The following is a 26,625-nucleotide window of genomic DNA, read 5'->3' on the forward strand; positions in this document are numbered from 1 at the left end:
TGTTGAAAACTTTTTTTTTTTAAATAGAACCATCAGAACTCCTCTGAACCAGATAAACAGTCACCATGACAGCATCATGACATGTTTAAGTCAGCATGATTAGATCAAAACTATATACAGGGTTAGAAACCATGAGGAGTATATAACATATATTTCTTCTTGAGTTATACAGGTGAAATTAGAGACAGAATAACATAACTAAAGATATGGTATCCTGCTACCTTTCTACTGTACTGAGGTAGCTCCAGCCATCATGTCCACCCACTGCATACATTGGCCCCTCTAGGACAGCCACACCTGCAATAAAACAAACACGTTTGTGATGACAATAATGATTTTCTCCCAAAAACAACCAGCTTGGACAAGCTCTTAAACAATCACACCTTTAGATCAAGGGCTGCGTGCCTGTATTGTTTGTGTGCAACCATATCCAGGGCATTAGGCGTGCAGAGTTAGCAGCATGCTGACACTTTCACACAAAGAGGATTTATCTGCCAGAACATCTGTGCAGCCAGATGTGTGTCTAAATCCACACCTTCCGTCATACACGGGCTCACGTTTATAAACATACAGAAGTAGTACAACATGCCTTATCCAACTTTGTTCTAATAACAGCAGGCTTGAGCAGTGAGTGGGAAGATTATTCCACAAACTAACAAACTAGACTTCAGTTAAATTATCCTGTACTACAACACTGAATTGCAGCAATTAGTTAAAAAAAACAAAAACAATATGCAACATATGGTAGCAGCACACTCAAATTATGTTTAGAAATGCATATTTATCTTCTTGACTTTCCAATTTGTGTTGTGAGTAATTTATTTTCACATTAAAAACGGGGGCTGACCTAAGCCGTGCCTGTGTGTGGACATAGGCGGCATGACGCTCCATGATTTGCTGTGTGGATTGTAACACTCCACGGTGTTAAGGGTCTTGAGTCCATCTCTGCCTCCAACCACATAAAGGCGCCCATCAAGAACAGCAACACCAAACTGTAGTCTCCTCCCACTCATGGTGGAAACCTGCCTCCACGTGTCCCGACGCAGACAGTACTGTTCGATACTTGTGGCGCCTAAAGAAAAAGAAAGACATTAGTGACAATTTATGTATGGAATTGCCTATTGTTGCATTTTCAGACCAGAACTGATGGACTGAACAGAATCCAAGCCGTGACTGATAATGGCTTGTTCCTTTTTTAACAGTGATGCTTGGTGGTCTTCACTGTGTTTTGAGGGTGTTTAAACTGATGTGATGTTGAAATGTGTGACCAAAGCAAGCACATGTCCATCCTGATTTGTTTGCCCGTCTGTTTTTTTTTTTCATATTTGGCTTCAAAGAACCAAAATCGCCTTAAACAACAGTTTTACAGGTTTCTGAAGGTTTTTCAAAGTTGTCTTTTGACATCAGCTGCATTTTTCTCTAATTTTTCAGTGCAGTCCTTATTTCAAGAACCTTTTCAATAAAACACTAATTTATCAATCAACCATTAAAAAGCCACAAAACTCAAGAAATAACCCCTGGCTGTGTCCAGACATGACAGGCAATAAAGAGAAGAATCACTTAAATTGTACCTTGAGGCATCTTCCTGCTAGCAGCCTGTCTGGAAGAAAAATACTGTATTTGTTCCCATTTTTTTTGGTTTGTTTTACCCCCCCACAAAAAAACAAATATTGCTCGGTTTGGTTTTCATATTTCTGCACTAACAAGGTTGTTCCTATGGATCGTCAATAACAATCTTGTCATATCTGGGAATGGTGAGTAATTTGTGCATAAAATATTGAACCTCACTGGGTGGCTGATGATCCAAAAGTACACTTTATCACCAATGAAAGTGAAAGAAACTTGATAAGTGCATGATGAAAGTAGAAAGTAGCAGGAATAAAATCAAAACAATTTTGTAACGGGGATCTGAAAGTCATTTATTTTAGAAACAGGAAAAAAAATTGTGCCAAAATCTGACACAGTATCCCTTAGCTGCTCCATCTACTGTTTACTTATCAAAAAGATCTACATAGAAGGATGACTGTCAGTAAGGTATTCTTAGTCCTTTACTGTCCACTTTTTGGCAGAGCACATCACTGACTGAACTGAATCATATTAATATATTGTGGAAATGAACTTGCTTGATCCACCTCTACCACTTGGTTCACGTATGGAATATAAAAGGGAAATGTTTTATTTTTTTCTGTTTCTTTAATAGAACAAAGACTTTTATATCACATTTTTCCACAATCATGCAGAGTTGTACCATCGGTGGGTTTTCTAGTTTTTATGTTTGACAAAGAATGTAATCTATCCTTCTGCAGCGCATTTTAAAGATTTTAATATTTTGCACAGTTTATTTGCATAGTGAATACAACCAGTTAAGGGAGATGACAACCATTTTCTGGGACTGGTTCTGTTGGAGGATTTTACTTTTTATCAAATGAATGTTTTTACTTTTTATTGTTGCTTACCACCGAACGCACGTTTAGGATAGGACTTGAATATATTCAATACAATATGTTGGCTTCCTTGGCCAAGAAATGATCTCTTATAAATTGGTTTATATAAACACAATTATCGTGGACTGGACTAATGCGGCTCATGTAAGAAATTTTTATTGAATTATAAACTACGATGAATTGTATTGATTTGGAGTGTATCTGTAAAGGGACCTTGAGATGACTTGTTAGAAATTATTGCAATATAAATGAAGGTGAACGGATTTGAATTGAATTTGAACAGAAGGATCGCTTTACCTTTCGTGGCGTCCATTCCACCAATGGCGAACATAGCCCCTACAGTTGCCTTGCGGGGCCGGGTGCGAGGGCTCTGAAGCAGGGGCCGACGCTGTGGCAAAAGATGATACTTCATCCCTTCCATCAGGAGTCTTTGACACTCTACACTGTCACGAAGCAGAGGGTTGGACTCCAGGTCTGCCAAGAACTAAAAGAAACCAATACACAGAGTCATGTGACGGCTTCTGCTGAAACATAAGCAGTACAGGACGGGGATGGGTGTAGTCCAGTGTCTGTTACCATGTTTCCGCTGATTGAGGTGGTTTGAGAGGCGAAAGAAAGCTGCGCTTTCATTGATCTAAAGATTAGATCAGATTCGACCAATCTCTCTTCCTAACACACACATGCACTGACACAAACACACGCACACATGGATCATCTGACACACTAGCACACTAATCTGTCCTCAGCATCTCATCAGATTTGTAGACAATATCCTCTAACCTCATCTCACACACAAAGTCACACAAACACATACACACCAACAGCCAGGGGTCGAAGAATGAATCCTTCAATCCACTAGACTGTTTCTTAAATTACATCCTGCGGAGGCTGCTGCCTGAGAGAGGAAGGGATTGTGGTTCGTTTTCCCTGGAGGTAAGAATTACCTGATTTACATTTAAATAAGTGTGTGACTGTGTGTCTTTATTTATGTGTGTACTAATAGGCGGCAGGTGGTAAAGGTTTCCTGGAAATATAAGTAAATTCAGGATTTCACTTTGTGTGTAGGGTCGAAGTGGGATCAGAGATGACAAGGAGAGAAGTGCAATTACATTTGCCCTCTTGTTTTTATATTGGCTCTCCTCTATAACGCCCACCTCCACAAAGGGAAAGATTCGGTCACTTATTACAAAATCAAATTTCAAAGCCAGGCGTGGTGAGCCCCAAAACAAGCATGGTAAATGGATAAGCGGCTTACATGCCGGGGTCAAATCATACTTCTGCATACAATCACAAAGGGACAAATTATTGTCAATCTTTTTTGTGCATTCGGTTCTATGAGTGGGTGCACAGAAGAAGGACCGATATAGAATGTCATGTTTGTCCTTCTCTGTGGTAATTTATCCTTCGTGCTGTGAAGGACTGAATGTGGAGGGCGAGATAAGACCGAATGCTGTGGGCGTCCCTCCTTCCCCTCCCCGTTTTCTCTTTACCTCACAGCGTGCAGAGGGAAACTTGCATTATCCTCTGTCTCAGCACATGCTTGGAAGAGACAGCATGGGTGCGATCCACTTACAACAAAGTCCCTTGCTGTGATACACAGACATAAACATATTTAAGCTATGTACATTTTTCCCCTCTTTTCTCTTGCAAGGCCTGTTCCCCACAAAGAGCCAACACACTAAAACTCAAACATCAAATCAACTGACCAAAGGTGCAGCAGGTCACTGTTTCCAAGGTCAACGTGAGAAAAATATTTAAAAAAAAAAATAAAATAAAAATCACTGAAAGCTGTGTTGCTGTTGGCATGTAATTATTTTACTAAATTAACTGTGCTTTTTTTTCATCCTCTTAGAGTTAGTGGTGTGTACATAATTGCCGTACATGACAGTGTATTTGTGCCACCAGTTATTAGTCTTTCTAAATGGACAATGAACTCTGTATGTCAGCTGTAAAACTGCATTGTTTGAGGTGCTACTTTACCACTGAATGCTTTGATTCTCATGTAATGACTACAGAGTATTCATAAATCATTTCAACATACCAACCACATGTTAAAAGATGTAAAATGTGTATGTTCAGAGTGAAATTCACTAAAACTGGGAAAGAACATAATGGTATACCCATTGTACATGCTGTAACTTTAAGCAACAAAGGACTGATGCCAATTTTCTTCTTCAGTATGGCCACTAAGTGCGCAGGGATTCAGTATGGATATGTTGGTCCGGCTTTTTACACCTAAGCGCTGCTGTTGTTCACGTTCTATTACTGCACTAATGCACCTGTGCATGCATTAGTGCACTTGAGATTACCACCATATATTGATGTATATGCAACAATTAAATCACACATTATACAACTAATGCCCACTTAAGCATATAGCTGTTAGCATTTCAGCATATTGTCTGTATAATGGGCAGCACAGTAACGTAGTGGTTAGTGGTAATGGGAAGCACTGCGGCCTCACAGCAAGAAGGTCGCTGGCTTGAGCCTCGGTTGGGGAAAGGTTTGATCAGTGGCCTTTCTGTGTGGAGTTTGCATGTTCTTCCCGTGTATGCAAGGGTTCTCTACAGGTATTCTGGCTTCATAAAACTATGCAGAAGATATGCAGTTAGGTTAATTGCTATGGTTAATTGATCACCTCTCACATGTTTGTTGCTTTGGATATAAGCGTCTGCCAGTATGACGGTAGAGAATTTGCATTTTGCCTTTTGCAAAGTCTTTGAGCAAGACTCTAAACAAAAATGACGTTCTTTTTTTTTTTTTTATATGAAAACCATTGTTGAAGAGAAAGACACACCACAGCTGCCGACATGCTTCCACTGATCTGTTTGGCAGATATGAGGTTCTCTCCACTTACATTTTGTTATAATGGGTTAGGACAAGTGAAGGTTGTTATAGTGACAGGAAAATACATTATATTCACCTTCTGTTTAAGGTCATTGACTAGAAAACAGTGCAGAGGCACGAACCTTTGGTCATTAATGCCTTAAGGAGACAATACATCTATATATTTAAGCCAATGTGTTGCCTGGCTTTGCACACTATTAATGATACCAAGCAGCTACTGGTCTCAGATGTCATGAAAACAGTTACACAGTGGTTCAGTGGCCCATGCATGACCAAAGATGCTTATCGGAGAAGATTGTTTGTGTTTGTGTGACAGTAATAGGGAGCGGGCAATAAGGGATATTAATCTGGTCAATTGAGCCCCCTTTAGATGAGTAATTGCGCAATAGCCGAGACGGAAAGCAGGGTAATTGGTTTAAGAGTATTGATCGGTAGTTTATGTGAGGTTTATATGTCACTTCATTGGTATTTCACAGCTCATGAGGTTACTGAATGTTGATTCATCTGTCAAGTTGACACGGTGGTGGGGGAGGGTCTGTCAGGAGTGATGCAGTGTTAGATAGAATCAGTCAAAGCTCTGAGCCTCTTCTGCTTTCAGTCTCTCTGATCCAGGGCCATTCTGCCGCTTTACTTCTCTTCCATTCATCTTCCTCCTGATTATGTTACTGCTTCCTGTGACTTTAGCTGACCGGGGCAAAGTCATCTATCTAAGGTGCTCATACTTCATATTGTACTTCAAGTACAGAACTGGGAGATGTGAAGACACTCAGAAATAATGGAAAAACCAGTAAGGGCATGGTAAGGCTTTTTTCTTTTTGCCAGTTTGGTTCATACATAATGGAGGGAACTAGTGGTGAGGGACATGAGGAGGAAACATTACTCTTGTTAAGAAAGATATCAGACCTAATTAACGTTTTAAATGCTCGTGCTGGCAAAGCCGAAGCCTTGGGCAGTGAATGAGGTTCTACATGGCATATGAGCATCTTGGTATCAGCAGCTAGATAAAGTAGGGAGATGCATGTTCAGTACTGACCACACTCACTCGAGAGAGTAATGATGTGATCTATGACAAACATAATGGTAATAGTCTGTCTAATTGCCTGAAGAGGATAGTAAAACAGATTAGGAGCTAAAATGCCCACATTTATCTTGGAAGAAGTAAAAAGGAGAAAGTTGGAAGCAAATGTGGCAACCTGACCTCCAACGTGGGGATCAGGAGGAGGAGGAGTAATGGTTCTTGTATTTTATTTCAAAGCAAAAGATGAAGACATAAAGCAACTTTGGCAGCTTCCACATAAAGCTCCTGCAACATTTATGTGGTTCTGGCTTTGAAATATACTGACTGATGGAGCAGTTAATGGTGTAAGGCAAAATGGGTAGACTGTAGCTAGTTTCTGGCTCAAAATACGCATGTACTTTTTTAGGGCTGCAGCAATAAGTCGACGATCAAAACAGTCAGCGACTAAATTAATAATTGATTGTTTATTTTTTTCAAGCTTTCTTTTTCTCTCAAAAGTGCCACTGTACCTCCTGCTGCCTTTCTGTCCTTAACGCACATGCTCAGTAGTAGCAGCAATCAGGGTAAGCAGAACACTTATGCCATAACAACCGTATCCTGGCGAGCCTGCAATGGATTGGTTGGGAGTGTTTTCTTAAAAAATAAGGGAAGCATATGCAATGGCAAATCTGCAAGGTAGAACTTGCACTTCATGGCGGTACAATGGTGAGGCACAAGCCTTTTAAAAGGACTCGCATCGTTTCTGATTCAGTTTCTGATGAAGAGGGACCCTTCTGGGTAAGCTATTGGGCTAGTTAGCTGCGAAGAGCTAACATTGATGTCAACAGTGAGCTAAAACTTGTTTCTTGTGGGTAATTTATTGTTGGTTTCAGGTGCCAACATCATTTAATTTTGTAGCACTATTTATTCCTTGGAAATGTAGCTGGGTTTGATGCCACAGACATGAGCTGAAGAAAAACAGACAGTAATTATTTATTTTTAACCCATTGCCTTGTTTTTTTTCCTACAAGATCTAAACTTCATTTAATTTTAGACAGCACATAACATTCAGAGGTAACACCTCCAAGCTCGAATCTAATGGTGATAAGAACAGCTGCATGCTGGTGCGATGAGCTACAATGTCCATATGATCCGATTAGTCGACTAACTGGAAAAATAATTGGAGACTAGTGGATTTCCCTAACTTTTATCCACTGAACTAACCGAACAACACACACAAAATAGGATGTACTACTGTTCATTTTGCAGTAATTGTATCAGATTTGACAGCTATTAACATGTCTGGTGTATTGATATGATCTATGAGTACTCAGCAGTCATTACATTTGAGTCAGAGCATTTTGATTTGGTTACACGCTTCACCTTAAAAGTAATTCACTTCTGGCAGGCTGCCAACTCACTTTGAGACTTAGATAAAGTTTTGTCTTTTCTTTCCTGTTTCATCTCTTAAGACAAATATCTTCACATGAATGTCAAGATCCACTGAGCAACAAAGAACATTGTGATTTAAAAAAAATAGAAAAAGCTCTTTATTGTCTACAGGAGGCCTTTTTTACACATTAATGTCAAGCCAGGAGCAATTTGGCTTTGTTGTGCACCACTGTCAGGTACATAGATGCAGAGCTGGCATGCGGGTTGGGTTGGACGGAGGCAGGTATTGAAGTTGATCTGCTGCTCATGCACCACTGAGCAGTGAAGGCAGTCGCAGAAGCTAAACAGTTTGTTACTAAGAGAGAGCAGACATGGCAAAATACACCACTCTGACCAATGAGTGTCATCACTCAGGTGGTTTCTGTGTGTGAGCACACACCTGAGTTAAATTTACTGGTGATTTTTTTCATTTTTACTTCTTCAGTTATGCAACAGATGCATTATCAATCAATCAATTAAATTTTTATTTATATAGCATTTGTCATACAAGTCAGCAGCACAAAGTGCTTTACACAACAACTATATATCAACAAGACAAAATTAATAATAATCCATACATACCCAAGCATATAACACAAACTAACTAAAAACAAAAAGACACTCCAATCATTATCTTACACACACACACAATTAAAGCACACAAAAGCAGCCCAACCTCCCAATCCCAGTCATAAATCCCATACCCCCACAGAAAAACCCTATGCAGCTAGGAGGAAGCAATATCTTGGGGATCTGACCACAACCACGGAGGCCGTCACCAAAGGATCCACCCAAATCATGGCTGTTCTGCGTCCCACACCACAACCATTAGGGTGTGTAGGATGCCACTAACCCCCCCAGAGAAGGCCAATGAGAGAAGTAAAAAGAGCTTGAAGTAGTCTGAAGTAACTGATTAATGATGTTGGCATACTCACTGTCAGCACACCTCTGTTAACAAATGAAAGCTTTCCAACAGCGTGCAGATTTCAGTCTTAACCTGTTCCGGAAGAATAGGCAGCAAAGTGGCAAATGAAATGCTCACAGCAGACGGCATATTTACTACTTGTATTACACCCCTGGGTTATATAAGCCTTGTAATGCATAACAACACATCCTCCTAATGCTCTGATGCGCCGTGATGATTCCTGCCTACATAAAGAGAAAGACTTTTCATGATGAGAAATATGTGTGACGCTTTGTTCACTGGTGCTGCAGAAAGGAACACAGAAGGAGGCTTTTTTGTGAATGATAGATCTGTTGAGATTTGGCATGGCTTTTTGCAAAACCCATCATGTCTGGAAATGGAAGGACTAAGGATATATTCCACAGAAAGCCTTCCTACTTATGTTGAGAAACGTAGCGCTGTAGGAGGTTCCTCAACGTCTCCCAGGAAACATCTATATTAACACTGTTATAACAGAGTCCTAGATCACCTGTGAATTTGAGCAATCACAATTGAATGTGTCCTCTTTGCTCTCTGGGTGCATTACTGGTACTCATCATACCTCAGCTCCCTGGTGGAGAGAAAAAGAGTTGTAACGTACTGGGAAAATAATATCTTTTAATTTTATCATTTTTATTTTTTAATCGGCATTTATAATCTACCAGCAGCTGTTGTCTTACATCGGATACATGAACCCCCCAAGACACTCTGTGTTTTCCCTTGAGGCCAGACCAGCTAATGACACAGGATGATACAGTGACGTATGTAGCTTTAAAATTATAAGAGAGCAAAAAAGAAACTGGTGGATTGAGATTTGTTAAAATGATCATTTAGGGCAGGAACGGATGTTAGTGCATCTCTAATGATTAGATCTGCAGCATATTTTCCCTTGCATGATGCAATCAGCAGGATTTTCTGCAGTTCTCACCTGGGGCTGAAGCAGCGGCAGTCTGATGTGAGCCAGCAGCAAGGGTAGGTGGCGCTGCCGAGCAGAGATATCATGACAAACCCAGGTTAGTAAAGAAGACACTACGGTTTCCTCATCTGGTACGTTGACGTCATCAGACGTGAGCAGTCTTTCCATCTCCTCCACTGGAAGTAAAAGAAACTCCTGACCTCCAACCACGTCCAGGAAGTGTTCCTGATGGATACAGAGGGTTAGGGTAAAAATAAGTGATGGGAATGTTAAAAGGAGAAGCAAAGCAAAAGTCAAATATGAAAATGAATGAATTACAGAAGAGGAGGGGAACAAGGCAAAGAAAAAATATAAAGGAGAATATGTCTGGAGAGCGAGAGAGAAAAAAATTGCATAAACATGGACGACATCCTTCTTCAAAATAACTCCTAAAGCATTATTTTTAAACTGCTGAACATCAATAAATTCTCTAGTGGGCAAATGATGTGTTGAACTGTATTCAACAGTATTTTAAGAGATGCTTTGATTCTGCAGGTGGTTTGTATTTGTATAAAATATGACATTTGCTGTTAAAGGGTCAAGGCAAGTAAAAAAACACGCAACATGCAAATGTGACCTGCTTTTCAAATAAACAACAAAAAAATGGAAAATGCAGCTGCAGAGAGGATGCGCTGCCTTCCAATCGAGGTCATTCCTGTTCTGTTATCTTAATGATAGTATTTCTCAAGCGCACCCAAAATGCAATGAATCCACCCCCCACCAGTCTCTTAACTCTTTGAAAAACACAAAATGGCAACAATCCCAGACCTCCGCCTCAGCGCTCGTCTGAGTGGAGGAATATGTAAGCTCCTGTATATGTGTGCCTACAAAACGCAGGTGTGAGTGACTTACATGTAGAGACAGTAAAGCCCAAATAAAGCCACCTTTACAATGTAACTATTAGAGATAAAATCTTTATAAAACCCCACTTAGAGGCAGAAAGTCACAGAAGAGCACGGCTACTGATGGAGAAACACACACAGTGAAGCTGGGTACAAATGAGCCATGTAAAGACAGGAGGAAAGAAGAAAAGAAAAAGAGTAATCAAGATGATGAAGGAGCTTTTTCTCTGTCACCATAGCAACTCTGTGCTGAAAACATGTATTGTTGTGGCATGGTGTGTGGAGTGCTCTGGCTGAGGAGCCAATTTGTTACTAAGGAGGAGATCAGGGTTGGACACTGACTGAAATCTTGCTGGAAAGATCTTATACATGCAGATAAAAGAAAACCTTTTTAATGTTCTTATATTTAATTGTTAATACTGGACCTAAATAACTCCTGTAGTCTGCCTACTACAGGCATGTTATTTTTTATTTTCCCGTGCAGATGATTTATTAATTTCCTTTTGATAGATTGAAAAAGATGTGGAGGTGTAAAGACTCTGTACCCACCATTGTGTAGGCGTTAGCAGCCCTCTGCAGGTCATGGCAGCCCTGAGCATCAGCATAGGAACGGATGCCTAGACAGTTCGATGGGTGGAGCTGCTTCATGAGGAAGGAACAGCAGGCTTGGACCACAGAAGACAGCTGCAGCAAGCAGGAGGCTGACAACAGAGACTCAATGGTGTCTTCCCTCAATTCAAGACGACCTGAGCAACATGAGAACAGTAAATTGGGAAGAAGGTTGCTTAATTATACCTGTAGAAGCTTTCCTTTGCCGTTTCTGCTGAAGAAATTACTTAAATATTAAATATATATATATATAAATATTTAAATATTAAATATATGTGTAACAATAGTTGTTTCAGTGGTCATTGCCACCAGTGGTATTACTGCGACCTTTCAAAAAAATCTGCTGCGGTGCACTTTTTACTGTGTTAATTCTGCACAGTCTCTGCTTAAAAAAAAAAATCCATGCTGCACTCTGTCTGCAGTGGATGTATTTTTTATTGAATATACTAAAACATTTTCAGCTAATTCATCAAGATTTAAAAAAAAAAAATTATCAACCAGCATCCTGATTTAAATCTGCTGTCTCAATCTGTCTACCACTGTATCAAACCTTCAAATACTCCAAGCACATTGGTGTATAAGTGCAATTAAAGTTTTTATTCTGGAATCAAGATCAATTGTTCCAGATTTATTCATAAGAACAAGTAATCCCATCGAAATGACAAGACTTTCTGTCAGCATGCTTATTCCTGGAATATTCCTATTCTTTTACTGAAGGATATAAGCATGTGTACCTGTGTATGCATACTGAACCAGGATCCACAATGCATCGGGGTCTACTCCTTCCATCTTCACCTCGTCTTGCTTCGCCTCCCGGACATCACTAGTAAACATGGCCGCAAAGTAGTCTGACACGGATGAGAGGACCAGCCTGTGAGAGAATAGAGTGTCAGGCATCAATCAGAGAGGATGGGCAGCTGTAACTGAGGAACAGACTACTCTGACCGTGTTGACAAAACGATCCTGGGCTAAAAGGGAAAAGGCTGCCGGAGAGAGAAGGAAAGACATGATGGTACGAGCAGAGGAGGCCAAATAAAATCTGTCTGTAAGAAGTTGAGATAGCAGAAACATGGGTGGTGAAATACACAGCAGAATATTTAAATAAAAAGCTTGGGGGAATGGTCAAATAACCTTCGGGGACCCCCTAACTGTTAACCCTACACAGAGTGTTAAAAGTTCAGGTACATTTCTGGTTAAAGTACATTTACAAAACAGTCACTTAAAGAAAATCTGTACAAAAAACGTGGGTCATGTTTGTTGGAGTAGGTCTCTGAGGCACCAGTACACCATGACAGAACACAGAAGACAGGGGTTGTGGCCAGGAAAGTACAACAGAAGTATAAAAAGTCAAACAAAAAGAAGCATCTTTAACAGACTGCAACTTGAAACAGAAACCACTCAGAGGTCTCCAGTAGCACAGTCATGTGAAAAACAAACTGTTGTCAGGAATCTTGTTCTTTGTTGTTTATTTTATGTCTATTATTGCTTCCTGTGGTGTGGCTCTGGGACTTCCTGCTGGGTGAGGTGGTGCAAATCACCCACCTGTGCCTACTTAAGCTCCAGGTTGAAGTTTCCAGTTCAGTGACGACAACATCTGTCAAATCTTTTTTCCCTTTAGACTAGTTTTGGTAGTCTTGATCAGTGTTTTCTTGTTCTTTGAGAATCTTTGCAGAGAAAGCCCCAGTTAAGACTGGAGCAAGCCCTACACCCACCGGATCACACTGAGCTTGTTTCTTGCTGCTGCACCACCACCTCTGCTTTTGCCTCGGCCACAATATGTCTGCTTTGGAAGGATTATTACCCATCACAGAAATCCCATTTAAGGTTTTCCCCAGCCTCAACCGGTCAGTCGTCAATTTTCTGGATTTCATGCCATGTTTAACACTAATTCTCCCTTCAGGCACCATTTAGACTTTCCTTTCACCTAAACAATCTCAATAAACATTTGTTTTTTAGATATAACAATGTCAGAAATAAAATATCAGGAAATACAAAAAAAAAAGACTGATCAGGTCATCACTGGGTCTAAAAATGAAGTCAAATAAACCTCAGATAAACAAAATACAAATTCAGCAACAACATCTGAAAATCTTAGTTCACCTTATGACTTAATAGCTGGTAAAATCAGCTTTAGCTGCAATAAACTGGAGAAATTATTTTCTGCATAATGCTATCCAACCTTTACCTCATTGGGGGAGAACCTTGGCATCTGATTTAGCAGGTGTGCTGCAAGGGAAACCAGGGAGTTGCTGTTCTTAAATTGAAGTCATTTGCTTTAATAGCTTTCCTGTTTTGGCAAACAGTTGTTTTCTGACATTTTAACAACTGCCTACATGTGAAGCATTTAGGGAATATTAAACTCCAGTCACATCACTCACTACAATAATGACTCGGATACACTGCAATAAAAATGCTCACATGGCCAGCTCACACCATGTGTGACCAGGTTATAAAAGCAAGGAACTAGTTCATAATTATTTAGCATCTGCCTGCTCCTCCGCTCTTGTCTGCTCCATGGAGCCTAAGCATATGGAAAAAATTCCTCTTTTCTAAAAAGGTAATATTTTAAAGGCTTACGGATAGTTGATGAAAAACTTTTGCTCTTCCACAACCAGTGGTAAACTCTTTGAAAAACATTTGCAAATAAGTCATAAAAATGTCAGCATGTGAGTAAAAAACCATATCTAACAGTCTCAGCCATATTAACCTTTTTTCAGTCTGAATGTATACTTCAAATGTCTTTTGGTGCTCTCACAGAAGACATTTTAAAGTTTGCATGTGTCAAATACTCAAATACAGCAGCTAAACGAGAGAGAGACAGAGAGAGAGAGAGAGAGAGAGAGAGAGAGAGAGAGAGAGAAACAGAGAGAGAGAATGACATACCGTTAATATAAGGTCAATGTAAACGTTAATGCCAGAAAGCTCTGATAAAGATGTTAGGCAGCATAATGGAAAGCAAGGGAGATGAAGGGCAGAGAGACATTATATAAATGTCACTTACAAGACAGATAATAAATTCCCTTTCGCAACAATCCATTACCCTTTCAGTCCCTGTGAAATTTCACACTAACACGTCATGGTAACAAACAACAGTACCCAAAAGTAATACATGATATTAATACAACATGATTAGTATTTGATATGCAGCATTATCCTCTCATTCCTCTTGAAACTGTCTCTTAGAAAGAAAAGAATGCAACTTTTTAAACTGAAAACTCTGATTCTGACTTGTTTTGATGGCACGAAGACATTTATGATGATTCCTGGAACCGTAACTTTCCAGCAGCGCCTTGAAGCTGAGAAACTTTTTTTCTGTGCCACTGAGTTGGTCTGCACATACTGTATCTTACACCGGCAACTAATTCAGTTCCCATGCTGAATGCACACCTTGGAAAATTCATTAAAGAATTGATGAAGGAAAACAGGAAAAGAATGAGAGAAAGGGACATAGCAAGAGATAAGAAAAAAGTCTATATTGGATTGACGATAAATGAACCGTCTGTAGAGGCTGTTTCACTGACGAAATCTCCCAAGTTCAGCTGCACGTCTTTAAATGAGACATCTTCACGATGAAAACAGTCAGTGACAAGCATTTGACACTGATGTTAAGCAAAGAGAGCACTGTACCGCTAATACCTGCTAAAAACTATTTTAATTACTAATTAATTAGTCATCTTTAAGGCAAAAATACTAATTATGACCCCTTTCCAAGGGTTTCATTTTAACATGACTGTACACTTGCCAATTGATCACAGTATCAATTCAGTAGTAATTGATTATTAACTTGAAATAAGCATCACTTGTAGACTGACTCATAGGAACAAATGTTATCAAGTTAAAACGGCCTTGTGTGCCTCTATAGGTGGATGTCCTTGCATGTTTCAGACTTCATGGTGTGTTAAACATGCCTGCACATGCACTGAGTGTGTACATCTTACTGAGTGTGACACAGAGACCTTGACAGATAGCCTGAAGCAGGGAAGAGTGAGTCTACTTGTGTGTGTGTGTGTGGTCCAGGTGAAGCTGTCAAAATACACTACAGTCAGCAGGAAGTTGTTCTGCAGAATTCCAGTCAGGTATGTCTTCTCTTATCTCTTGTTCTCTTTGACACACACATACACATTTAATCTTTCATGTGGGTCTCTGACTTGTTATGAGCAACACACGCTACGCTCAGCGCCGGCTTATTTACCAATGCACTGTGCGACAGGACGGTCAGGCAGTGTGTTGCGGTATTATAGAAAAGACAGAGTAGACAAAATGCCTGAAAGAGGAGAGCAGGAAAGAGACAAGCTGAACTCAGGAAAAGCAGGGCAAAAGCTGGAAACTGAACACCGTGCCTGTTTTTCCACTTCTGTATCTGTACAACATGCGGCAAGTCCCTGCTCCCACACTGACAGGGGAAAAACAACAAGCGAGTCATAAGGGACTGAAATCTTGTGACTTCTCTCAACTTGCACTAAAACATGAAAGTAGTGAAAAAGGCCTCGCCGACCAGCTGTAAGTCACAATGACGGCATGACTACAAGGATTGCAACACGCAAGCCAGCTTGTCTGTTCTAGAGCCTGCCCACCAGCAACAACCAGTTATTGACTCTGGTTTTCTCCTGTAGAACCTCACTATTAGTATTGAGTAAACCAGCTCAAGAATTATCATGAAACTACAGTAAAACCCCCTGTTATGCCACTCTCTAGATGGACTGTAGTTCGTTAATTACCTCTACCACAAGAATATTCTTTGGCAGAATGGGAATATTTCATGAATACGTCTCAAACTGTCAGGATGAGGTAGAGGTGTGGACCCAAATGCAAAAATGAGGCGTAAGCTGAGTAGGTTCTCCAGAATTGTAGTTTTAATAACTAAGAGGCAAGGGACTAAACTCAGGCTCAAACACAACTCAATGGATAAGGAAAGTAAACCACCCGCGAGGCGTATAAATACACAGAAACAAAACGAGACATTGGTGAAATGGATGAACTAAATGAATCCAGGTTAACTTACAAACAGAGACAAGACGAAGCAGGAAAAACTACAAAATAAAAGCAGAACCCAGAACAAGCAGTTTTGTGCAGCTCTTTTAGAGACATAAGGTTAACCAAACATACATTTTCAAAACCACAGTCTTCATTCTCCATGTCTTTTGTCTTGTAAAACCAACCTTGTCCCACCTCGCCCACCACCCGTTAAAATGCAGCACACAGCTTACTCCCTGACCTTCCAGCGTAATCTTTCATTCAGCGGATCAGATTTACCTGAAGCAAGCCAGAAGAAGCTGCAGATTCTTGGTTTTGCTCTAAAAAAAAACAACCCAAGCATAAGAACTGCAATACAAAACAATAAAGGCAAAATAAGGTAATGGTTTACTAACTGAAAATCATTTTATACCCATGCTAAAAGAGGTGCCAGTTGGGAAAACAAAAATAGATTTGCAAGCCAGTGTATTTGTGTGCAGTGCTGGCAAAAACACAAAATGTAGAAATGTGTCCTGGATTTTTTTTAATGTACAAAATCGCTTTGCTGAGTGCAAAGTTTGCAACCAACTCTATAAGAAATAAGAAACTAAGCACAGTAAAAGTGGCCTTCTCAGAGTGCCCGTTATTTGTCAGTACATGTAGGATGGAGAAACAAGGAGGGAAGGAAGAGGTGTGTTTTCTTGCCAGAAAAGCTTTTTTTTTTATAAAACACATACAATAAATCAATCGTGAACAAAACAGCCACTTTCAAGCTAAGATGTCTTACTCCTACTTCTTTTTTCACACACACACAAACATCAGACAACATACACACACACACACACAACTTCAGACGCCAACACACTCTTTCCACCATTTGGAACCATTTGGTTGGAATTTCTTGTACAGCAGAGTTTTTGTTTGTCACCATGTGCGCCTGGAGGACTAAATAAAATGAGGCAAAGGGGGGAAGGAGTGATTGAAATGGTGTCTTTCTACTGTGGAGGACCACTTTTTAGTCTCACCCGTGTGCAGATGGAGCCCGTTGCAACACCAGTGGCCACATCCCCATACAGACAAGAGAGAGGTGGATAGCAGGCACATGTGTGTTGGTTTGTGTGTGTGTGTGTGTGCAGTGACTGATGCATGACTCAGAGACTCTGCTGACTATAGTACATATAGTACAGAGACACTATAAAAATAAAAAGGGACAGCTTGTGAGCACAACTGTACTTCTGTTGCAAGTGAAACAATCTTTCCAAACAGCACCATGTGTGGAGGGGGGGGGGTCGTCATATGTGTAGATCATGAGATGGACGGAGCCTCCGTGACATCACCCGTAGGTTTCTGAAGAGCTAAATTGAAGCTCGGTGGGCGGTTCCTACCATCATCTTGGCAGGGGCATGCGTGTCGTCTCACCCGGAAAATACAAATATGAGCAAAGAGGTGGAGCTGAGAGGGGGCTGTGAGCGTGGGGGTGGATGATTGACATCGAGCGAACTCCAAGCTGCCTGTAGCTATGAGCTAACCGAGCTAACCCAGAGATAACAGGAGCTAACCAGCTAACGGAGGTAAGCAGGCTAAAGCTAAGTCACGTTGTTAACTGGCTAAAAACCGCAGTTGTTTTACGTTCTTCTTACTTGAAGCGGGAGCGGGAAATCGGGTACATGTCAATCAAAAAGACACACCCCTAATATATACTAAGATTAAATTACTTTTAACCAGGCGAGTTAGAAAAAAAATTCACTCCCCCCACAGTTGTCATGAAGGTAAAGCTGACCTATTAAACCGAAAATAGATTTTTTTTACCAGGCTGTAAACATTTTTATTTCTGCCGTGAAGTTGGCCTTTTTAACATGGGAGTCTATGGGGATTTGCTCTGTTTTGCAGCCCCTAGTGGATGAAGGGGGAACTGCAGTTTTATGCACTTCCGCATAGGCTTCACTTTTACAGCCAGAGGTTGCCACTTGTTGTAGATGCTTTGGTGCATGTGCTAACTTTTCATGTTGAATCTGTTAAAGGAAACGTAAGAATATTGAGATTTGTTGGACTTCTTTCGATTCCTCACCTATGTGCAGGTATCCGTCTTTCTCCAGCCACCAGTATGACATCGCACAGCTTTCTGCTCCTCAGGTAGCCCTCCATTTTGCGGAAGGTGGCGTCAGCGTGGGACAAAGCAGTGAACATACTCTCCTCTGGACACACGCATGGCTCCATCGACACGCATGAGGACAGTGTTGCGCTGCTGTTAGACGTCCTGGAAAAACAAACCCACATACACACAGACAAAGAAAAGCATTAACGCAAAGACAAACAGACAAAGCCACAAAGAGGAGACAGAAGCTTTGAATGGACGCGTTGATGCCGGCTCTCTTTTGTTCAAGACACAGAGACAGCTGTGTGGAGGGAACTGAGCCAGCTGCTTTGTGCCTTCTATGCCACCATCTTTTCCTTTGTATCATTTCCTCACATGTACTCACTCTTCTTCACTTTTCAGCGGGGTTAGTGTACATTGCCAGGAGCTCACAAAAGCTTTTTAATGGTCTAATTACTTGGGGTAAATGACCAATTAAAATCAGACCATTTAAAAAGAGAACCTGCCAATTAAACCACTGTAGACGCAAGGCCCATAGCATGTGCAGTAATTAACTCTGTCCCATAATGGCAACCGGCTTCCTTGTATCTATAACAACAACAAAAAACAAAGCAGGGATTAGAAAATGGCTTCAATGGGGAAGACATAATGACTGCTTGGTCTTATTTTCCAGTAAGAGACTAAAAAGGTATGAATGAGTTTATCTGTGCATATGTGTGTGTTAATAGATGAGTACCAAAGCAAAGCAGCCCTGTGAATTATCAGCCATCGTGACTCCCAAACCAGCTTTTAATTCAAGAGTGAAAGAGCGGTACTTCAGGTTTTAATTTAACAGGAGAAGTGGCAGGACAGGTCCTAAAGCATAAAAAGGATAAGTTTAAACCGACACTACAAGATGATACAATTACAACTCCACAGTAAGGGCACAAATCACACTCTTTTAGGGATGTGGAAATATTATGTGAGCTGCTGCAAATTACACTGGAGTCAGTAGCAATACTCCATGTGCATTTTTCCTTCTAAGGAATAAACACAAAGATAGAGAGCATGAGAGACACTCATAGAAATAAACTCAGAGAACTATCATCAATGTGCTGTGTACAAATACAAAGACAAGATGACCTCAGGCAAAAAAACCCCCATAAATCTTTCTCATGTGTGTCTATTTGTACAAAGTGCTGGTGGTATGTACATCTTTTCTGATGAATAACTTTGACACATTTGCAATTTAGTTGTGTACCATTGTTTTATTTTACTGATACTGATGTGTATTGATTGTCTCTAAGAGGTGGTATTACTCCTCTCATTTATTCATTTCTTTTTTTTTTCTTTTTGTTTCCCTTAATAGATTTTATAGTTCTGTAGGCCATCTACTCTGCACTTTACAACTCATATGCATTAGTTCAACTTGCATAGTGTGTTTATACAAAAAGGTAAGCCGAATGCCCCCCTCCACAACCAGTGTTTTGAACTTTCAAACCCACATTTTTGGGCTGCTGGTGTAAGTTTTAGGTGGAAAATGTTCAAATTCTTTTAATTTATTAAAGTAGTTGGTTGGTTGAGCACTGAAAGTATTGGGACAATCTTCATTTTGTAGCAGACAGAGGTATCACTGTTTATAAATGTTTCTCTAAACATAATATTAAAAATGTGCATTTCTACAAGGAGAAACAGAATGTATAACATGAAACTTGCTTTAAAAGATAAAATCTGGACCACAGTTAAGAAGACGGGTGCACACTATGTGGTATGCACACACCATGTGTATTTATACACCCAATTAGGCTGGTGCATATATGTATTGCTGCTGATATGCTATAGGAAGAGTCATCCTTTCTCTGCCTCTGTCTTCCATATCCATCTCCTGTCTCCACTTTTACTTCTCCAGCTAATCTCATCATTCACTCACTTCATTCCACCTCATCACATCATCCATCTGTGCCTCCCTTTCCTCTCTTCCCAATCCAGATCGAACCCTCCAAGGAAGCTTTTTTTGGCTGGCATTCCTGCCCTCGAGTGCTCAAGAGTGTGTGCATGTGGTTTGTGTGAGTGTGTATGTAGATGAATGGTGTGGCTAAATACTGCCAGAGGAGATGGCTTTGAAGTGGGGGGAAGCTGCCTTCCATTCCCCTTAACTGAGCCTGGCAGACACTCAGCGTTTGGATAGAGAGACAGAGAAGAAGAGGAGAAAGAGAGTCTCACCATGCAACCAGAATTTTTTTTTTTTTTTACACCCCTGTTCTAGGCAAGGACACTCACTCATCTGTCATTCAGCATCTCCCTCCCTGCCTGATTCTCTCGTATATGCACACATTTGCATACATACACATTCACAACCAAGCACAACAACAATAAGAGGGCAAATGAATGACTGAGTGTGGGCGGGGATGAACATGGGGCAGAAGGAGGGAGAGGGCAAGTAAGGGAGGCACACCATGATTAAATTGAGGAGTGGTGTGAAAGTATAAGAGAGAGGAGGAGATTAAAGGAGTCGAGCTCAGCAGAGCCCTCGGACGCCATGGGATTCTGTGCGCATCCCTTTCCATGATCCCATCTGGGATTCTGCCACCCGAGTTCTGGGAGCATCACAGCGTACACAGGAGCTCTGAGGGAGATGATGAGTGGCATACAGAAAGGCACAAACGTGCACACACACACACACACACACACACACACACACACACACACACACACACACACACACACACACACACACACACACATATCCATAAAAAACAAACATGCTCAAGGCAGCACATGCATGCTGCAAAAACTAATCTCTACGTTGGTATGGCAACCATAAAATGTGCAAGGATATGACTGACTATGTGCACATGTAACATATAAGCTCAAAATCAATTGAAACTCAAACGCTTATTTTTGCATGTGCCATCGACAATTATATCTATATATACTGTATTAACCCAAACAAATACATAGCCAAGACTGACAGAGCATCATACATTCATATTTTAAAATATACATCAACATGAACTCCCACTGAAAAGTATCTGAAATTGTATGTGTGGATGTGTATGTGTGTGTAGTGTCCTATGAATCATTTATATTTTTTGATGCATGTCTTGGGAACACTGACAGGAGTCTGCCAAATGCATCATGTTGCCTGTATGGCAAACACACAAATCACACAGCTGTCTACAATCCTCCCTTTGCTTCATGACATTTACTGCTGCATTATGATTAACAAAATACATCTGAAATTGCGCCCGAGAGAAGTTGGACTGCTGTAATTGCTTTGTCTTGCTGTCTCCATGGCAACTATTAATTAAATGTCCTCTTCACACCACCACAGCTGGATGGACAAATCCATTCGAAGCACTCCATCATGCATGTTCACACATGTATGAAAAAACTTAAGATAGAAAATGCAAATAAGTAATATAGATTATAGATTTAGCATTTATTGTTTAGGCATTTGGTGTGCATGCTAATAAGAGAGCCTGATGAGGATGTCTTACAGGGAGGCTGAGGGGAGAGATCAGTAGACCCCACCCAAAGGCAACCAGACTTTATTTTCTTTTTCCACTTGTATGCATGTTTTGAGTAACAACTCGTTTTTAGTAGATGGTTATTCATGCTTCACTTGACATGTGAGAGTCAGATATGACTTTGATATGGGAGATTACCTCTACATGAAAAGCACATATAGTGTCAGATCAAACTCAATTTTATGGAAGATATTCACTTTTGAAACCTTTCAAATAAAAGTTTAGACCTTTTTTTATTTACAAAACACTAACTTTTCAGAATTTTTTATGACTTTCTCCTAAAAAATTCCCCTAGAGAGAGAAAACGAGTTCAACATCAAACCTGCACGAGCTGGAGTCTGTTTCCGGAGGGTTCTCCTCAGAGCCCACCACCGCCGCCGCTTCCTCCTGCTCAGCCCCGACATGACCCGTGGGCTCGGGCATCAACTGGGGTACAAGGGCCTCGCCAGGGGGCTCCATGTGTGTCACTGGACGTGAGCGACGCTGAAGCGGCGGGGAGACCCACGACAACGCCGCGGCGGAGCTTCTGCACTCTGGCTGGCTGAAGGAGCGGGTACAAGAGTTCCCCGTGGCTCCAACTGCGGTTCCTCCCGGACCGACCCGACTCCCAACCGGATCAACAAACTTTCTGCTGCTGCCGTTACACAGGTTAGACCCCGCGCTGCCGCTGGCCACCAGTCCACTGTGACTCCCCGAGCTGGGGGTTACGCTGGCTGAATTTGAGTTGCTGCACCCGCTAACTGACGGTCCGTCTCCGGAGCTGCCGCCGGTTCTCCTCGGAGCGAAGTAATCTCCAAGCGGCGGGGAGTGAGGCGGAGGAACCGCGGGGTGACCGAACCACCTCCATCGGATCCTGAGAATCTGCTTCACATCGAACTCCTTCCGCGAGGAAGAGCTCGAGCCACTACTCGACATTCCAGGGCTCGGCACGAGGAAATGGCGGGGGAGATCCCGTGCCGATTTTAGCCGTTACAGCTTTACAACCGCACTGCACGCGCGTCTCTCCTGGCAACCGCGACTGGAGGGAGTGAGCGGAATAAAGCGGAGTAAATATGAACTGAGAGAGGAGGAGAGCGAGAGAGCTAAGCAGGTCCATTCAGAGTTGGACGTCAACGCTGAAGCATTAAACGTACAAATATCTGCCACAAGGACACTTTAATGTCACATTTCATCCAAACAATGCACCGCAAGCCACGTGCATTGCATTACAGCAGAGGAGAGGGATAATCATAATTCAGCAATCTATTCACCCAATTAATTATCCTACTTAAAGTGTTAGAATAAACCTGTACCTGCCATTGTGTGAAAGAGTGTTATATGAAAATTAATTGCAAACTATGGCTGGAACTAACATTTGTTACTGTCAATAAACTAATTTAATTGTAAATCTATTAACCCCTCTGCAACAACTTAATAGATGCTATTTAATTTTCTGTTGGTTATTTAATCTCCTAGCAGACGATAATATATCAAACCTAGAAAGTATCCCAAACATTTTTAGATCAAATAATAGTATTTGACTACAACAACAAAACTGTTAGTTGCTGAAACTACTATTCAATTCAATTCAATTCAACTTTATTTATATGGTCAAATCACGGCAATGCCATCTCAAGACGCTTTACAAACAAAAAAACAAAAAACATAATGAAAGCCAATTCATAATAGCCTATATAAGGAAACCAACAGATTGAGTTGGAGGTTCCAACTCAATCTCCCATCCTGAAGAAGTACACTGGCGACAGTGGGAAGGAAAAAACTCCCTTTTAACAGGAAGAAAACCTCCTGCAGAACCCGGCTCAAGGACAGGCAGCCATCTGCCTCTTATTGTTATTCATGCTGAGGTAATATTTTGTTTTTTTGTTTTTTTCATACTGCAACATAAAGTAATTAATCTCATAAAGGTTTGGTGAAAAATATGAAAATACAGTGTTTTCTAAAATGACTGTGCCTGTGTGCCACAGAAAGTTTGTGAGGCTGCAGCTATCATTACATGTTCATCAAAGGCTCATAAAAGTAATGAGGCAATTGACGCATCTTCTTCATCATCTTGACTCCCACTGTCTGGCTGTTTAGCTCTGCTCCTCATCACACCTCTCTCTTAGTGAGTCTCTGTCCGTCTCATTACCTCACAACAGTGACAGTCTGTTGCAATAAGTTGGAGAGCCAAACTGATGAGTTAGTGGATACTGAAAGCAGACAACAACTTAAACTTACTTAAAGTCTCCACAGAGGGGGACCTGCATGTCCTTGAAAATGAAATTTCACTTGAATCCCCCACCCACAATCACACATGCTCACAGCTTTTATGCCATCTCATTCCCCTTTCCCTGCCTCTCCTCAAACCATTACTCTTCAACATCCATTACCACTCTTCCTCCCTATTTCCTTTTCTTCCTTGTCTTCCCTCCATCTGCAATGCAGCAGCAGCTATTCATAGAAAATAATGACCACTGGGGAGTAGGTCCTATGGGAGCCATCCCATCCACACCCCCGCAGACCAGTCAGCCAGAACCTCTTCACCTTCGGCGGTAACCCCTGGACAACCACAGGACGCACCGGAGCCACAGAGCCGGAACACAGTGTGTTCTGGATGCAGTCCCACCAACAGGACGGGAAGGATGCTTTAGGAGCGCCACTCTAGTAAAAATCAATAAGTCAAACAGCCGAGGTCAGATTGTGAATTACACAGATGGGAGATGTGTTACTCATAAATTGGCCCAGCAGACTCGCAGTCCTGCCTGCAGACTCAGTTTTTCCATAAATAAAGAAAAGAACTGGGAGGAGGGGCTGAAAATTGCCAGTTTAACTTTTACCACTTGTATCTGCCAGATTGTGAGAAACAGGGCTGTTCTTCAGTTTTAGGATGTACTGATTCAGACCACCCTGCTGTTTCATCTGATCAATACGACAAAGTCAATACACGCACAGCAGACACCCGGGTGCATAAGCGCACACACACACAGACACACACAAACGATGTCTGGAAGGAAGCATGAAAACAAGCAGCATTTTCATACTCAGGGGACTTTAAACAGGATTTAGCTGCTTTGTTTATTGGGCAGTTTGAGTAAATAATTTACTGTTTTTACTCAAAAAATACATTTTAAAGAAAAATTGCCATGTTCAACAGTCTGAGCGCTTACATCTCTTCCACCATCACACTGTTGTGCACTGGGAATAATCGCCTAAACACACTTCTGTGATTTACATGCTTGGATGAGATCCATAACTGTGTCAAAATAATTTTGCATGCAGAAGTTTGTCTTAGTTGGTAATTAATTTGCTTTTCAATAATAAATCTAAACCTTAATTAATGAATTGTTTACTTGTCTTGCATATTGATCTGGTTCCTTGATTTTTGTCCGAGTATTTATTCTGCGTCAGCAGCAATTTGGCTGCATTCCTCTTTGCTGGCATGTCACCTCCAGGCAGGAGAGGTAATATATTTATATCAGTATGAGTTCTGGGAAATGAGAATGGATTCCACATTTCATTTATGTGCCGCTGAGTTTAGCAGCCCCAGTATTGAAGAGCTATTTGGATAACTTCCTGTAGAGCATTGCACACACAGCTGTTCAAAAAAAGAAGCCAAAAGACTTGAGTTTAAATCAATGCATTTCAGCTGCACTTGCGATAGAAATGCTGTCTTGTTTCAGGGGGAGTCTGGGAATGGGGCTCTGAGGGGGAATGAAGCCGAGGAATGAACGGGCCATTCAGCTTCAGTCCACTTCAGTTGGATCTAATCATTGGTCACTTGGTAAGAGCCTTTCTGAGCCGCCTACGTTATTGGTCTCCTGGCTGCTGTAGTCCAAAGCCCTCACTCAAGCATGTCTGGTGCAACTTTATGACTCTACAGCAACGTCAAAGCACACACACAACAGACACGATGATCTCCTTTTCAATAACATGTTGTTGATGTGCATTCACACATGCAACTATGCATAAGCACGACACTCGTACATGCAAGCATAAAGCAGCATGCAATCCTCATGAACTCCATAAGCAATCAGTTACACACTGTCAAACTCACACAAATGCAAACATATAGCCAAATAAAAACAGGTTCCCATCATCGCAGGAAAGCTATCGTAAAAGAGATTTTATGGGGCCAGAAAGTGAAACATTATCTGTCTGGCCTGAATGTGATGATCAGCTCATCTCTCGTGACTGATGTTCATCCTCCAAAGTCCTTCTTCAATTCGCTATTTTTTCTTATCTCTTCCTCTTTTCTGCCCTCTTTTTCTTCCCTGTGCTTTTATCTTTTTTTTTGTTATAAACCCCTCCTTCCCTTCTTATCCAGGCTCTCTGCCGTTCTCCTCAATCTCTTTGCCTCAACCTCAATTTCCTGCTCCCCATCGCTGCTATTATGCAGGGACACACAAGGGAATGGTTTTGTGTGTGTGTGTGTGTGGGCCTTGGTGCTCATTCTCTGAGGTGTGGACCTGCAAGCACGATGCAGCAAAAGCCATCATTTTACACATAAAACACCCTCCCACCTAGACACCAACACTCATCTCAAAAACGTATGAACCACATGCCCGCTATACATTCTGCATGCATACACAGAAAAAACCCAAAGTCATACTTTCATTCAAGTCACAGCGCCAATATCACAGGCAGAAAAAACACACACACACACATTTTGTTTGTGTAACCGTTGTGTAGGTTGGTGCTGTGGCTGCAGGCGAGTCCATCCGTCCTTGAGAGTCAAAGCAAACTCAGACCAGCCGAGCAAATAATTACCTCCACACATTGTTACACCATTCCTGCCCAACATATGAAACAGGCATGTCTCATGAGTGTTTGTATGAGATTAAAGTTATATTGATCTGGAGACACAATATTCAATACTGATTTTAACAGAAATGATTTTTATAGCTACTGAAAGGATTTACATGATCAAAGGAAACCTGATGTTTAAGATGTTTAGGACATTAAAAAAGACTTCATCTCAATGCCCTTTTCAATGTATGAGTCCAGTCAATTTCAAAATTTCA

General features: G+C 41.2%; 1 protein-coding gene across 1 annotated transcript in view; it reads right to left on the reverse strand.

Annotated features, from left to right (window-relative positions):
* klhl5 (kelch-like family member 5) overlaps positions 1-22,540 on the reverse strand; it is a gene marked incomplete at its 5' end in the record, with an annotated part of 30,679 nt that extends 8,139 nt beyond the window's left edge. The window contains 8 exons of the mRNA XM_079238370.1: positions 222-297; positions 848-1,072; positions 2,742-2,928; positions 9,591-9,803; positions 11,009-11,205; positions 11,803-11,939; positions 18,090-18,278; positions 21,948-22,540. Of these exons, the coding sequence (XP_079094496.1) occupies positions 222-297; positions 848-1,072; positions 2,742-2,928; positions 9,591-9,803; positions 11,009-11,205; positions 11,803-11,939; positions 18,090-18,278; positions 21,948-22,540 (1,817 nt within the window). The remainder of the gene's footprint in view (positions 1-221; positions 298-847; positions 1,073-2,741; positions 2,929-9,590; positions 9,804-11,008; positions 11,206-11,802; positions 11,940-18,089; positions 18,279-21,947) is intronic.
* Positions 22,541-26,625: the final 4,085 nt, after the last annotated feature.

The sequence above is a fragment of the Telmatherina bonti genome (assembly GCF_933228915.1).
Source record: "Telmatherina bonti genome assembly, chromosome: 3".
NCBI lineage: Eukaryota > Metazoa > Chordata > Actinopteri > Atheriniformes > Telmatherinidae > Telmatherina > Telmatherina bonti.